This window comes from Coenobita brevimanus, chromosome 57 (assembly GCF_032717465.1).
Source record: "Coenobita brevimanus isolate Jiangsu-jjx chromosome 57, ASM3271746v2, whole genome shotgun sequence".
NCBI classification, from domain to species: domain Eukaryota; kingdom Metazoa; phylum Arthropoda; class Malacostraca; order Decapoda; family Coenobitidae; genus Coenobita; species Coenobita brevimanus.
Window position 1 is genome coordinate 33,753,866 of NC_137010.1, and position 17,061 is coordinate 33,770,926.

Here is a 17,061-nt window from a genome sequence, read left to right on the forward strand (position 1 = left end):
GGTCTTTAATTTGTTTCCCTAACTGCTACACTTTCCTAGATATGAAGATTTGAAAAAAAGGCCATTTTGGGAAATATGTCCGTAACGAGAGGAAGCCTGTGCCAAAATAACCCCGACATCTAAGGATTAAATTTACTGCCTTGCAAGACTAATACTGTATTAATCCTGAAGTATTTGTGTCTAATATATCAGCCATCCAACTGCTGTGCAATAATAAGTCCATATGATAAGTGAAAAGTGATTCTAATTTTCAACCTCCAACATACTTGTCCTCACTAATGTATCTCAGTGCACAAAATAATGGACTGATTACCTTTCATTACCCTGCTACTACAGCAACCAGAAGTTTGGTTCACCCACTGATCATGTCAACTTTTTACTCAACAGCTAGCCAGCTCGTATCCTATCAAACAGTGCAACACAGTGACACAAGAAACTGCTTTTACACAAGAAAGAATGAAATATAGTATTGTATTATACTGTACATATCTAAACAGCTTGACATATACTTCATGAGATAAGGCATTAAACCTTTCATTGTAATGATTATGTCTGTTTTATTTCTGCTGATGCTTGATGACTTCCTTCAACTTAGAAGAAAGCCCATATGATGAAGATGTTAGGAATAGCAAACAACTGAAGTGGTTGTGCTACTGGACTCACACTGTGCATGAGAGGACCGAGGGCCATGGAACTGTCAGCACACCGTCCTGTCACCACCACATCTGCACCCTGAGCCAAGGCCTGGGCTATGGGACCAGCACTGTCAAGGGTAAATTTGGTAACTTGATCAACAAACATGCAATGCTAGGTCAAAATTATATTAACCCCTACAGGCAGAGGATATATATTTTTTTTTTCTTATGATGGTTTTACTCAGCTAAAGCAATACTACTCAAGCTGTTAGGTTTGGATACAGTCTTTTATTAAGAGATATTCCCTAAGCTGATTAAAATAATTTGGTAGTAGCAAGAAGAAAATGAGGATCCAGCAATCTGGCAGGAGTTAATATCCACCTATTACTGCGCATTATGATACAATCTTACTATTCCCTTTAGAGCAATGACTTCCAGACTTTTTGGTATGATGCCCCTTTTGGCTATTTACCAATCTTAAGGCTCCCTCTCCCATTACCAGTAAATTATACCTACCAAAGTATTCCTGGTACTGTACCTTTTTTTACTTACAGTTCCATTAATTTGCTTATGATCATTAATCTCATGCACAAAAGAAAACTGAAATGCGTGGTTAAAACAAGCTGTTGTTGTTGAGTAACCCCAATCTGTCTGGCTCAGCAGACTCATCAACCGGATGAAAGCAACCACCCCTGTAGGGCAGTCTCGTGAAGTGAACTATTGTTCCCTTGCAGAAGACAGCACCTCACCACAGTAAGGCATGGGGAAGAGTGTGGAGGTTTGGCCCTGGATGGATGCCACATTTGCATCTCTCCACTCAGTTAATAAGGGCACCATAGCAGGCTTATCACCCCATTATTTGGTTATATGGTTACTACCCAGCACTGTAAATGGTTTCCTGGGTTACAGGAAACTGACAAACTTGTCAATCAGTCAAGCCACCTGAAACTGAAAGCAGAGAATTAAAGTGACAGCAAGGATGGAAGAAATAAGATGTGAGGAGGACAGTTATAGAAAAGGGATGAAAAAGTTGAAGGAAGAAGTAGGCAGCAATATGTCAAGTGAGTGGATGACATTTGTCACCACCTACCACTAAAATAAGATGTGGTAGTTGTAACCATAATTTAATAATTTCTTAACTTGCAGACTAGACTAATAACAATGTATATATCTAGTCATGTGTAAGTGTGGAATAGTAGGTGTGTTTTCTTGCCTATGTGGCAATTTGTGCCATGCTCATCTGGCGTCACTTTCATATTCACTTTAAAAAAATGCTTAGGTTAGGTCTGACAAGAGGTGCGGCCCTGATATCCCAGCCGTGCCTTCAGTCTTTGGGCAGACTTTATACGGGCAGCATCTGTGTTTAATTTATCGGAATAAACATCCGTTATTTTACATCGGACTTTGGATTCACCTGCATTGGACATGAGTGATATAATTACAGGTGGCAGCGAGCATTCCACAACCCCCAATTTCATGTCTCCTACGTGCCCACGCCCATGCCTTACCTGCACCTGGCCTTCCTGCCTCCTGCTTCATCCTCAGTTCATCTGGCTAATGGTTGTACAGTATATCCTGTGCGTTTTTGGTGAAGCCCTATTCTGGTGAGATTCCATCCTGCACCTCTATGAAATATTTCACCCCCAGCAACCCCACCAACCATACCACAGTGTGCCAGCCCCAACACATCCCAGTGACCAACCCCAGCACATCCCAGTGAGCCACACCCCCAACACATCCCAGTAAGCCAACCCCTACCAGCTGCCATGCCACCACACCTAAATCCCACCACAGAGAGCCAGCCCCCACCCTACCACAACCTGGTGAGCCACCTCCATCAAGCCTCACCACAACCGTTCTGACATCATTAAGGAGGAAGCATGGCCAGTCACAGTGCTCTGTGTCACAGTTTATCTTCTCCAATCAATTCAGCTGCTCTGCCAGGTGTGCCCGGCAACACTAATCACACGGCCACAGCACACCCCCTCTCTCCAATCAACATCTCCATTCTTTTGGATGGGAGGAGCGTACCACCCCACTTCTTTTCAGCCAGTCTTCCACTAAACAGCTGTTTTCTCTCTCCATTACTCAGTAAATCTATCTATCTACCTATTGTCAGATGCCTCAATCCCGTTTGGGGTGGCCACAAACAAATCGCCTCCACGTTGCCCTGTCCCCCGCCATTTCACTGCCCTGCTCCCAACTCACACCCCCCTCTCTCATATACCTCTCCACCCCATCCCTCCATCTCATCCTCGGCCTCCCCCTCCCTCTTCCCCCCTCCACCTCACTCACATACACCCTCTTCATCAGTCTTTCACCCTCCATCCTCTCCACATGGCCAAACCACCTCAGTGTGTTCCTAATAACGCTTCCTATCACATCCACATCCACACCACAACGCTCCTTTATATCCTCATTCATCAGCCTGTCTCTCCATGTGACTCCACAGGCTCCTCTTAAATAACTCATTTCCACTGCTCTCCCTCTTGACTTGTGTCCTTCCAACAACATCAGTAAATAAGTTCATATATAATTTTATTTCATCCTAACATCCCCTCATTTCTATAGAGATTATCCCTTTCTCTATAGATTGTGACTGATATTAGACCCCTACGTGCTAAGGGGTCTTTGTATGCAGCGTGTGTTAGGAGTGTAATGCTGTATGGCAGTGAGACCTGGGCAGTGAAGGAGGAAGACATTCGCCGGCTCAGACGTACAGAAATGACAATGATTAGGTGGATGTGCAGTGCGTCCCTGCGTCCAAGGCCTGGAGGGGCTGGGTTTACAATGGAAGAGTTGAGAGGTAGGATGCGACTGGAGTGTATTGGTGTTGTGATGAGGAGAGGTAGATTGAGGTGGTTTGGACATGTGGAGAGGATGGGGGATGATAGTTGGGTGAGGAAGGTGAGAAGTGTTAATATTGGGGGTGGGGTTATGAGGGGTAGACCGAGAAAGACATGGGATGAGGTCATTAAGTGTGACCTTAGGGTTAAGGGACTGAACAGGGAGGCTGCAGTGGATCGTGCAGCATGGAGAGCCGCCATTAGGTGACCAAGGTCGACACATGCAAGCATGTTGGAGCCTTTAAAAACGAAACGATACTACATTTTCCATTTTTTATTAATCATTCTCTTCTCTCACTTCATTCACTCTCCTTAAAACCATTTTTTTTTTCCATTACACTCCCTTGTACATATCCCATTCACTTTCATTGTATATAGTTCATGCTCCCTCTTATACTCATTGTATATAATACATTTTCCTTCTCATAACTGTAAATATAAATTTCCTTAATTTCATACATGACATACTTCCCCAAGTATAATCTTTCTCCTATTCATCAGCAAACTGAAGCTGATTATGAAGATGATTACAGTAGTGATAATACCTTAACTCAACTCCATAGCAGTAGGTTGTATGCAAAATAAACAGCTACAAATCTTACCGCTCCTACCACAACTAGTGCAATTTCCCTTACCACTACTACTACTATTACTACTACCGTTGTAAACAGTCCAGATAATTTTAATCCAAAGACTCTTCCTCCTTCCCAAACTGATTCTCTAGAACTTCAACCACATTCATCACTGTCTCATTCTCTTTCTGATACAATTATGCAACCACCAAACCTGTCACACACCACTACTACTACATCACTTGCCCCTTCCCACATACACTCTCAACTTAATACGGTAATTATCCCTATGTCTTTGCCAGCTCACCCTTTCACTGCGGTGGTCACCCAAGCTCCCCCTCCACAATCCATTTTCTTGGATTATATTAACTGCCCAAAATTCACTGTTGAAAATCCCTCTATATAATTTTTTTTATTTCCTCTGCAAAGTAGACAGTGACATCACAAATGGGCAATACCACACCAAACTACCGAAGATCTCTTATCTTAAAGGCAGATTACATCAAGGCAAATTGCACATGGGTGCTGGGTTATGATCAGGTTATTCTGACAGCTGCACAACATTCAATGAATTTGCTGGAAGTTAATATCTGCAGTTCTGTTGGTCTCATTCAAAAGCGGGTTCCCTCATCGTTTTCTCCACTCTCCTGATACATACACGATAACATGATAATACCAGCTAATGAAGCTACATTATATGATGCAGCCGTGATAGTGAACGCAACCACTTCTGAGATAAGCCAGCTGTTGCACAAAACACCATGGGTAATTCGTGTCAATGGGGATGATGTTATCAAGTTAAAATATTTTGGTCATTTAATGGGTTACCTTAGGTTTATCAGTTGGTTAGATCAAAAGCAGCTGGAAACTGCTGTACAAATTGGTTTCAAACCAGGAGATGAATTGTTAGAACTTTCCAAATAAACTAAGGAAAGACTAGGCTCAGACGTCACTCGTCAAGCACCACAACCACTCACTCTACAGACGGAACTTCAAGGGTTATACCAACCATTCACATCTCAAATGAGTTCTCACATTCATAGCCAACTACCAGAGGTGCCACTAACAATGCTTGTTCTCCCTCGTGATGCTGATCATCTGCAACTAACTGTGACTAGTCAAATGCACATCAGGGCCAGCACTTTGATTAGTCAAATATGCGTCAGAGAGAACAGTCCTCGATTGTATGCTGGCATTGTGGTAATGTTGGTCACCATGAGTCAAGCTGTTACTGCAAACATTGATGGAACCGTCAAGAGTTGCGACAGTGTACGCCTTTGTGACCGCGTTGTACTTATTGCAATTATCATAAAGAAACAACTAGTTACACCACTGATGAGTGTCGTTATCTTGCACATCATTGGTCGGGGGAAGAGGAGCACACCTATCGGAAAATTTCACTTAACAACAGATGATCCTCAGTTCTCCATTCGCCAGGTTGGGTCTCTCACTCGTTTAGGCATAGTTATTTTGGATGAGCGTGAAGAGGTCCCACCATCATTTTTCATGGACTCGTGATCAAGGGCGAATTTAATTTCAGAGTCCTCTTAAATAGCATTAGAGGAACAATTAGCCAGGTCTGGATTCTTGAACCACCTGACATTTATGTATGCGGCATTGATGGCTCAGAATTTCATGTGAAGGGCAGAGCTACCTTAGAAATACAACCTGACAAATTATTAACCACTTCACAGCAGAGTTTCATGTCACAAATGACCTCCAGTATCCTGCAGATGTCTTAATACGAATACATACCATGGCTAAGCATTCCATTGATTTAATACCTGCTTATGGTGGTACTGGTACAGGGTTTTTCTGTAGCTGGCATGGATTACCCACGCCCAGTCCTTTCCCAAGTAAATGCAATCATTCAACCTAATCTAAATCCACCACTACTTGAGGGTAAAGAGGAGCATTCACTAGCATCTCATGACCCTTCCCCTAAGTATTCACTAGCATCTCATGACACTTCTTCTGAGCATTCACTAGCATCTCATGACACTTCCTCTGAGCATTCACTAGCATCTCATGACACTTCCTCTGAGCATTCACTAGCATCTCACAACACTTCCTCTAAGCATTCACTAGCATCTCATGACACTTATTCTGAGCATTCACTAGCATCTCATGACACTTGTTCTGAGCATTCACTTGCAACTCATAACACTTCCTCTGAGCACTCACTATAGTCACAGAGCACGACTCTGAGGTTATCATTATCGTACCCTGGCAACCTACCATTCAAAAGTGCATCTGATTTTGTATCATATTATACACGAATCATATTATTATGAACGAATATATTATACATGAATCACGTGCGTCTCATATTATACACAAAATCACACACACTTTTGAATGGTAGGTTGCCAGGGCACAATAATAACAACCTCAGAGTCGTGCACCGTGACTATAGCATCTCACAACAACCCCTCTTACAGTGACACAATGGTTGACTCAAACACATCTCATTTAACTACTTCAAATACAATAAACCCTCATTTATCCAGACATAAAATAGCCAAAGGCATGTCCGGGTAGTGGCAACATCCGGATAATGAACACTATTCCCCTACCATACCCAGACCCTACCTATACCCAACCTCCAACCTATAACTAACCAATTTGTACAGTACTGTACCTATGCTTAATCTGGCAGTGTTTTCTGGTCATTCAGGCATGTTTAGACATCAAAACACACAAAGGAATATCCAAAGTAATGCTAAACACCAAGAAAACCATGAAGAAAAACCACTGAAAACCAAAAAACACCCTACCTAAACACTACTGTGTGTACTGTACCCCTCCTTATTTTGCCTGAGTATTCCAGTCATTCTGCCATATTTTGACATCAAAACATACATAGGTTTATCCAAAATAATTTTCAACACCATGAAAACCATGCAAAAAACACAATGAAAACCACAATAAATACCCTATGTATACACCACAGTCACCTGTCTCTTTTTAGGAACTAAAAAACAGAGGAGGGGGTCCCTAGTCCCCTCACCCCGCCCCTTTTAGTCGCCTTTTACGACACGCAGGGAATACGGTGGCAGTATTCTTCCTAACACAACCTGGCCACAGAGTAGTAGTACCACCCCATAGTGCAGCCAGGTTGTGTCCCCCCCGCCACAGGGGGGGGACAACACAACATTGAAAACATTGAAACCAAAAAAACACCTAACCTATACACTACTGTATGAACAGTACCCCTCCTAATTTTGGCACTGTTTTCCGGTCATTCTGCTATACAGTATTGATACATCAAAACACACATAGGATTATCCATATTAATGCTAAACATTAATCTCTCAGAGGAGAGATTGAGACAGTTGGTAGAGGAGTTTGGAAGGGTGTGTGAAAGGAGGAAATTGAAAGTAAATGAGAATAAGAGTAAAGTGATGAAGTGTACGAGGTTGATAGATGGTAGGGGGATGAATATAGTTTTGAATGGTAAGTTGCTTGAGGAGGTAGATTGTTTTAAATATCTAGGGTCACATGTTGCTGTGGATGGAAGAATAGATGCAGAAGTGAAGTTTAGAATAAATGAAGTAGGAAAGGTGCTGGGAGGAATGAAAAAAGTGTTTAAATGTCGTTCGCTTAGAATGGATGTAAAGAGAAGGCTGTATGAGAGTGTTGTGGTACCGACTGCATTATATGGGGCTGAAACATGGAATATGGGTGTAGCAGAGAGGAAAAGTTTGAATGTAATGGAGATGAGATGTCTGAGGAGTATGTGTGGAGTGACGCGTATGGATCGAGTGCGAAATGATGAAGTGCGAAGGAGAACTGGAGTTGTTCGGGAGATGGCTGGTAGAGTTGAGCAGAGGGTGTTGCAATGGTTTGGGCATATGGAGAGAATGGATAATGAGCGATTGGTGAAAAAGATAACTAGATCTGATGTGAGAGGTGTAAGGCTGAGAGGAAGACCACGAATAGGATGGATGGACAGTGTGAAGAGAGCGCTGGATGCGAGAGGGATGTCTGTTGAGCAAGGAAGAGTGGCTGTGCGTGACAGAAATAAATGGAGAGAAATTGTGAATGAATAAGTGATGACGCAGCCCTGAGGGGATATTCTCCCGCATTTGGTTTGATCAGCTAGTCAGGTCAGGTGCGGGTAAGGGGATGGATCTGTTATGATGTGGCAGGGGTAAACCAGTTCTGCTGTCGGGCCCTGCTGCGGATGTCACTGATTGCATTGCGCAGTTGACCCTTGTGCGGTGTGATGCGGTGAGGATCTGTCCGTTCTCCCCTTTGGAGCTAAGATGCGAATGAATGTGTTTGAATGGATGAGTAAATGGAGAGTGAGTCGTCCTGTCTCGGCTACCTCCCTTTTCTTGGGGGAAGCAGCCTAGGTATATAGATAGATAGATACACCACTGGATGTACAGTACCCCTCCTAATTTTGGCACTGTTTTCAGGTCAATCTACCATATTTAGCCATCAAAACACACACAGGAATATCCAGAGTAATGCTAAAACACCAAGAAAACCATGAAAAAAAAAAACACCGAAAACCAAAAAAAAACACGACCTATACAGTACCCCTCTTAAGTTTGGCACTGTTTTCAGGTCATTCTGCCACACTAAGACATCAAAACACACATAGGATTATCCATAATAATGCTAAACGCCAAGAAAACCATGAAAAAAAAAAAAAAAACATTGAAAACCAAAAAAACACCTAACCTATACACTACTGTATGAACAGTACCCCTCCTAATTTTGGCACTGTTTTCCGGTCATTCTGCTATACAGTATTGAGACATCAAAACACACATAGGATTATCCATATTAATGCTAAACATGATGAAAATAATGCATAACAAACAAAAATCCACACAAAACCTGACGATGGTTTGAAAATGTGTTGTCTGTGATGAGTGACTGCTCCCAGGGCTAAAAAAAAAAAAATTCCACGGCCAAATATGCCACTGGAAATTGGTTATATTGGTATAAATGGTAAACCATCATCTTTCCTTGTGTTTGTGCTATAAGTTAAGCTAATAAAACCATAAAACTGATAAGTAAAACTACAGAAATGCAGCAAGAATAAAGTGTTCAGGAGTAAAACTTACTTTCATGTAACTTCCCACCATCCTAGTGCAAAATTTTGCCAGCACCTTCCAAGAGTTAGGCATATCTAGATGCAGAATTTCATGAGCTTTCTCGTGGATTTGGCAGAATTTCGATAAGACCAATAGTAGTTGAATAAATCGCAAAAAAATTTGAAAACTGACGGGTCAGTGTTATCACAGCGGAGGAGGGTAGGGACTGGGAGTGGGGGGGAAGCCTGGAGGGTATGATGGAGGGAGGAAGAAGTGTGGGTGTGGGCTGGATTCTCCCCTTCTGTCAGCAGAGGGACAGGTGCTTTTACCGTATATTTACTCATGGCTTACAGTCTGTTAGACATCGAGTGGCCATAAGGAAATACAACTCACTGTGACTGGGGGACTTTATACGTTCAGTAGAGAGGTGAACGGCAGCCGTCACAGAACATGTACTCGTGGCTTGTGGTCCGTGTTCAATGGTGGTGGTGGTTGGGAAAGACAGCCCACAGGCCGCGTGATATTGGACATTCGGTGGGGATGCATACGGATGTTTTGACACCGCTTGCGGGTTACTATCGTATTACTCAGGTGCTGGAGGTCTGTTGGGAGTGATCGGATAAGACCGCGGGTTTTACCATTCAGTACAGGGGCGGACGGTTATTTTAGCTCTGGTTGTGAGTTATGGACTACCTCCTGCTCACAGCTCGAGCCTAGCGGCCATGATACCAAATGTTTGAACATGTCGGCTGGCTGGCCAACGTTCTCGGGGACTTTTATGTCCGGATATTAGCAAGTAAATTCAGATACTGGTTTAATAGAGCCAAGGCCCAGCATCCAGATAATGAACTTGTCCGGATACTGAGTGTCCGGATAAATGAAGGACTACTGTAGTCTGAATGCCATTCTACAATGTGTGGAGACAAGATGAGCGGTAACAAAACAGTGCACAATTTTGCTACCGAACGAATTCACAGAAGTCTTTGTCTGTGTTGTAAGTGTGAAAGAAGGTGTGGATGCACTAACATTACCTGGGACATGCTGTGTAAATGGCTTAATGAATGAGTCAGCATCATGTACTATGTTGGAGGATAATTTGTGTTACCTTTACCTGCTGAATGTCACAAATGCTCCATTAAAGCTTAAAAGTGGTACAAAGACGGGATTTCCTGGTCTACCCATCAGCCGTAAATGTATGCCAGGATGTACCATTCTCTGTACCTACTAAAGATGATGACAAGCCATCTGGTGTATATGCCATTAACCCCTAAACCGCGGGGTTGTTTTGGCGCTTCTTGCGTGTCCCGCTAGGATATTCGTGCTCCGACAGACCTTGTAAAAATATTTGCCAAAAATCAGTTATTAGTCCAAGAATATTATAATTATATATGCATATGGCATATACCTTCAGCTTTCTCCTGGGATGTTTGTTGAGCCTTCGTTGAGTACCGTAGGACTTGTGGAGACTTCTGAAGTTGGGTAACAAGGTCTCCACTTTACACTTCCCGACACCTCGTAATATGATTACCACAGCCTGATATTATCACTAGAAACACTATTCTATGATTTTCAATTAGTTTGGAATCCATACTCCAAAAAAAAAACACTGTGAAAGCAATGAAAATTAAGAGCGCGTACAAGCTTCCCACTGGGGCTTGTTCCCTGCTGGTATTCTGTCATTTATTATTCATAAAAACACTCAAACTTTATATTCCTATTACTATATAACTCTTATATATATCTACAGACTTTATCCATAAGTTTCCTTCAGTAATAGTAGTTTATTGTCACTGTAGGCATTCAATTTCTCTTTCAGTAAAATACGTGGATACCCAAGGTTTCACTTTCACTGTCATAACTTAAAGTATTTGTACTCATATTCTTATATTACAAAAGATTTACATTTCTATTTACATTTTCTATTATATTTTCAATATTTACACTTCTATTTTACTTACACTATGTTATGCACTGTCACTTGCAGTAACTTATAAAACTATATTACACTGTTCCATCATATTTACATGCATTGCTTTCACTTGCTATTTACACATTATTTACATTTTCCACTTGCACTTTTAGAACTGCTTCAGGCTGTGGTAATCAAAAAAGCAGGTAATGCAGAGGAGAACCTGGCACTCAGCGCACTGCCAAGAGGTGCGTTTGTGCTCAGGTGTACGTCGGGTGGTATGTGAACACACCTGGCACCTGCGGATTGCAGCCTTCCTCTTGGTTGTGGCAGGCATTTGCACCAGTCTGTGCCGATCCATGTATGCCCTCTGCTCAAGTCTGTCGGGAAGTCTTACAGCATGGCGCCTTGGAGCTGCTGCTGTCACCCTACCATATCTCTCAAGCAGCTGCTGAACACAAGTCCTGGCGAACAACCTCAGGGAGAAGGACTTGGGTGACTTTACCTTCATCTTGTACAGGATGAAGGCGTTCAGCATCGTCATGTCAATGAGATGCAGAAAAACTTTCCTGTACCACCTAGTATTCTTCCTGAGGCAATCAATCTCTCCAATCATCATGTCGGACTTGTCCACCAGCCGCATGTTGATATTAGTCTATGACAGCATCAGGTTTCCTCACAGGTTCGCCTGTCCTACGGTCAACCTTCCCACTGTCTTTCAGTACCCCCTTGTGTACGGTGGTGAGCATGTGCACAACCCTCTTGTCATGCCACCGTATTGCCAGCATCTTCTCAGACTTCCGTTGGTGAACGTCTCCTCGCTGCGAGTTTCCAGCCTCTGGGAATTTGAGGGAGTGGGCACGATTGCTCTTCACAGTGCTGCAGGAGCTGATGCTGTGCTCTGGAAGGTATTTAGCAAGTTTCAGTGCTGTATAACAGTTGTCAGTATACAGCACATAATTCCCACCAAAATACCTTTCAAGGAGCACTTTCACTACACAGCCTGAGAAGCCAAGGGGGTAGACAGTGCTGGCTGAATAGATGACGAAGTCAAGGACATACCCCGTCTTACAGCCGCACAGTACAAAGAACTTGATTCCAAAGTGATGGCGTTTGCTTGGAATGTACTGTACAAACCTAAGACGTCCTCTGAACAAAACCATGGATTCGTCTATGACAACCTTCTGAATGGGGTGGAAGAATGACATAAACTTATCCTTCATTCTGCTCAGAATCTCCCGGATCTTCCAGAGTGGGTCGGTCTGGGAAAGTACATTGTTGTTGGCGGAGTGCAGGTTTCCCATGATGTTCCGGAAGCGATCTCTGGCCATGTACTTAATGAAGGTGGGTGAAGGTAGTAAGGGGTCCATGGACCAGTATTCTTCCAACTCATGCTTCTTTGAGTGTGGCATGAGAAGCATGAAGGCGAAGAACACATACAGCTCCTGCATTCCCGCACAGTCCACTGTTGCATCTTTGCTGCACCTGCACCACTTGCAGCACGTTGTGATTCGTACCTGTTAGTCTCATCACATGTGTGCTGCATGACTTCGTCATCGAGGAAGGCCAAAAGGAGTCCACACACTCAGCATCCTCATCAAGAGTGAAGGCAGGCTGTATCCCTGAGGAACTCTTGTCAAAATGAACATGTTCAGGGACGAAATCGGAACCTTCCGTCCACACGAAGGCGTCCAGGGTTCCCTGTTGTGGCCGTGTAGGGTAGGTGAGGGTGGAGGGTGGCTATGAGGCAGACTGGGCTGTTTCAAGGTCACTCTCACTGACCTTAGGTTGCCGTGTAGCACTAGCAGCCCTTACTCTACTTGCTACTCTACTTTTATGACGAGTCAGGGATTTACCTCTTCCCCTACGGCCTGCCTTCACTATAGGTGCTGGTGGAGACTCCAACGACGAAGACTCAGGAGAAAATCCCGCTGAAGATGAGGCAGAAATTAGTGAAGTGGGGCTGGGGGAGTGGGGAGGTGATTCACCTCGGGACTCATGGTGGGCTGGGTCACGCGGGGCCATTGTTCCAGGGCTAACCCGCCGCCTTTTCACTCCCTTCCCAAATTCCTTCCCTGGCTGCCCTAAGGGCTCCTTTCCCTTGGAGCTAGGGATAACTTGGGACACTGAAGCACTCGTACTAGGAGTTTCTGTCACGATTTCCTCCCCAGGCTCATCACACGATTCACCCGAAGGATCAAAGTCACTATCCATCATTATCATTGATAATTCTGCCAGTTCATGTTCCACTGTTGAGTCACTAAGTCCTTTACTGTTTAACACACGAGTTTTTCTAGGGGCAGAGGTCACAGTGCCCTTTGCAATGGGCGCAGAAGCGGCGGAAATGGCGGGGCGCGAGTGCGACATGGTTTCACCTCAGAGGACGACAAGGAACTGAATGACGCAGCGTATATGGGCAGGCAAGGGTTGACAATGTCAATAAGGTGACAGTTGCTAATTTACATGGTATGAAATGATTGGTAGGAACTCTTGACAATACATAAAAAAATAGGTAGTTCCAGGTGAATGTAAATATCACTTAGGCTTCTCCCTTCTTTTCTTATATATACTGTATATTTTTATTACGAGAACAGATTATACGGCATATTTCAAGAGGAAATTACCAGGGGAAATTAGCGAACGAGTGCACGTGAGGTGTTGTCAGGTGATAATTAGCCAATTCCAGGTGTATGGCACTATCACTTACCTTATTTTTTTTTTGTATATATTATTTTGTATAAGAATAGAGCATAGGGCTTATTTCAATGGATGAAATAAGTGGAAAATTCCGGGGAAGACTTTCTTAGAGCAGCGCGGCCGGGCAGGCGAGAGGCGAGGGTAATGGAGGGGAGGTAGGGAGGGAAGTCAAGAACGGGGAAAAATGGCTAAATTGTCAACAATGGATGGGAGTACAGATGAGATTACAAGTGCTGACTATTGTTGGACATTGGCAGTACTGATAGATGATACAAGCCACCACTTGTAAGCCCGGGAGAATTCAAAATAACACAGAATCACAAAAGTGACGCCCCGCGGTATGATCCATTGCGTCCGAGCATCACAAAAGTGACACCCCATGGTTAAGGGGTTAAAGTCTAAGGAACCTACTCCCACATTTTCAACTGATCTGGCTTTACATGTATATACTGCACAGGTGATTATACTCAATATCAGGGGCAATTATTCAATTTTTTGCAGACCTGTTGAGATGTTGTGGCTCTACCTGGTGAACCTATGGGGAAGACAGATTTAGTTAAGCACCACATAGAATTACTTCCTGGTACTCAACCAATTCATGTCCTGGCATACAGACTACCTCACAGTACAGTATGACACTTCAAATAGATAAGACAATACTGGATATGATAGATCAGGATATCACTGAACATTCTGCCAGTTCATGGAATAACCCACTCTTCTTAGTACCCAAGAAAGGAGGAGAATTTGGTCAGCTGATCTGTGTCTACTTGGCCGAGCTTTTTTTCACTCGATCTTCAGAGTGTGGTATTGCCCAAGCAGACACAAGGCTGATCACCCTCCAGTTTTCTGTGCCTATTGATACATATAATACATGCATTGACTGATTGCTTGATTGCATGCATGTGTAAAGTGGAGAAAAATAGGGAAAGGTGGGGTGAAAAGGGGGACTTTGGGTGAACATCCAGAACCAAATTCCATTTTTCCCATAGGTTTAGTTATTTGTATGCCATGGGCACTGTCGAGAACCAATTAGCCATGCCTTAGGTGACTTGACTGTAGCTGGTGCAATGAAGGCCTTGATAAGAAATAAAGGCTTCAGTATTGCAGCAGCGCGATGCTTACATGAAAGAGTGTTAGTGCCAACTTTAACAAATGATTGTGAGACTATGGTGTGGCATGAAGGCCCGAAGGCCCGGGCCCAAAATGTCTGGACATTGAGGAGTCCGGTTATTGGGCGTCCGGATATTAAAGGGATTACTTACACACCATTAAGAGGGTGAAGTGCTGGAAAAGGTACAACATGGAAGAAAGGTTGCTGGTTCTTTGAAAGCAGTGATAAGAAACGGAAATGAGCATGGAAAAAAAAAAAAAAAAAAGTCACTGCATGACAGTATCGTGATACCAACTCTAACGTATGGAAGTGAAGCCTGGACCTTGTTGGAAGGACACAGGTCAAGAGTGAGTACAGTGGAAATGAGTTACTGTATTTAAGTGGAGCATGTGGAGTGGCTCAATCGGTAGAGACGTGGCTTGCCGTTCTAACGGACCCAGGTTCAAATCCCCGATGGGGCAGGGAACAGTTTAAGGATTTGAATTTCATTAAATCAGGCTTTACTGATCTACCAGAAGACCCGCCAACATGTCGTAAAAATACCCCCGCTAATACCAATACACCAGTCCTGTATGAGACAGCCCTAGCATGTATTCAATAAGGACGGTGGGTGTTAGCGCCGAAGTGGTGACATGTGGAGGTGTATGGTATGTAGGAGGACTGTTGGGCCTTGATAGCAGGCTGTGAAGCCTATGCCCAGAGTCGAACACACAAAAAAAAAATAAATAAAAAAAAATAAATAAACAAGTGAAGGAGTGCTGTGGTGTGGATGTTGATATGATGGAAAGGGTTAGGAGAAATACACAGAGGTGGTTTGGCCATGCGAAGAGGATGGAGAGCGACAGACTGACGAGGAGAGTGGATGTGAGTGAGGTGGAAGGGGGGGAGAGGGAGAAGAAGGCCAAGGATGAGATGGAGGGATGGAGTGGAGAGGTATATGAGAGAGTAGGGTGTGAGCTGGGAGCAAGGCAGTGAAATGGTAGAGGACAGGGTGACGTGGAGACGATTTGTTTGTGGTCACAACTTACGAGATTAAGGTGTCTGGCAATGGATATATGTATGTGTGTATACTGTATATATAATTCACACACACATATCCTGGTTTAATGATGCAATTCGATAGGTAAAAACCCATCATTAGGTGCAGTATTGTATCTCTGGGTAGATTTAACATGTAAAGTATAGGGATGCATTTTTAAGCCCTGGGTTTCTCCCCAACCAAGTTCTAAACCCACCCAAATGAACCCCCAAACAAATTTCCTGCTAACCTAAACACCCAAATAACTTTAAAACAAGCTAAACTAGGCCTAAAAGCAGTTTATAACTCACCAAAACCCAAAAATAAAATCTGAATATCATCAAAAATAACTCTGGAAGAAATCAAACATAATAACTGTACCCCAAAATGACAAGGTTCACTCAAACTATGGCTAAAACACATTAATCTAAGTCTAAAAACAGTTTATAAATTAACCTAAACACAAAATTTGTCTAAAATATCATCAAAATTGGTTATATATATATAAATATATATATATATATATATATATATATATATATATCTATCTATCTATTGCCAGATCCCATAATCCTGTACGGGGTGGCCATTTGACTCTGAGTTATTTGTTTTACAGGGAGGGGCACTAACTCTCCACCAACCCACTTGACACGTAGGGAGCACATATGGTTTGGTTATATGGTTACCACCCAGCGTTATAAATGGTTTCTTGGCTTACAGGAAACCATTTGGCTCGTCGCTCAATGTAAAGCTATATACAGTATATACATATACAGTGTATATATATATATATATATATATATATATATATATATATATATCATCATCATCATCATCATCATCAGCCGTTGAGGTCCACTGCAGGACCGGCCTATCCCTACTGAAGCAGGGACGATACAGCCAATGTATCTCTACCAAGTGGCTTAGGCTGTCTGGTAGAGACTGTATGTAGGGTGAGAAGTGCTTGTGAGTGTAATTGTAGTGTTGGAGTGGCTTAGGATGTGTGTGTAGTCTGTGAACTAAGTGTAATCGGCCCGCCTTAAGACGACTGGGTGCAAGCATACTAGTATGCAACACTGGTTCAACCACAGCACCCCTTGTGTCCGCCAAAGTGGTCAGTGGCGTGGTGAACGCTTCCCAAAGTTTTTACAACTCTGGCGGGAAGGCGAACCCCCGCCCACCAGCGTGCGAGACGCACACTCTACCACTCTACCACAGA

General features: G+C 43.3%; 1 protein-coding gene across 1 annotated transcript in view; it reads right to left on the bottom strand.

Moving 5' to 3' along the window:
* LOC145401958 (uncharacterized) overlaps window positions 1–17,061 on the bottom strand; it is a 189,911-nt gene that overhangs the window by 74,768 nt on the left and 98,082 nt on the right. Inside the window, exon 5 of the mRNA XM_080274063.1 lies at window positions 664–763. Coding sequence (XP_080130189.1) covers window positions 664–763 — 100 coding nt within the window. The remainder of the gene's footprint in view (window positions 1–663; window positions 764–17,061) is intronic.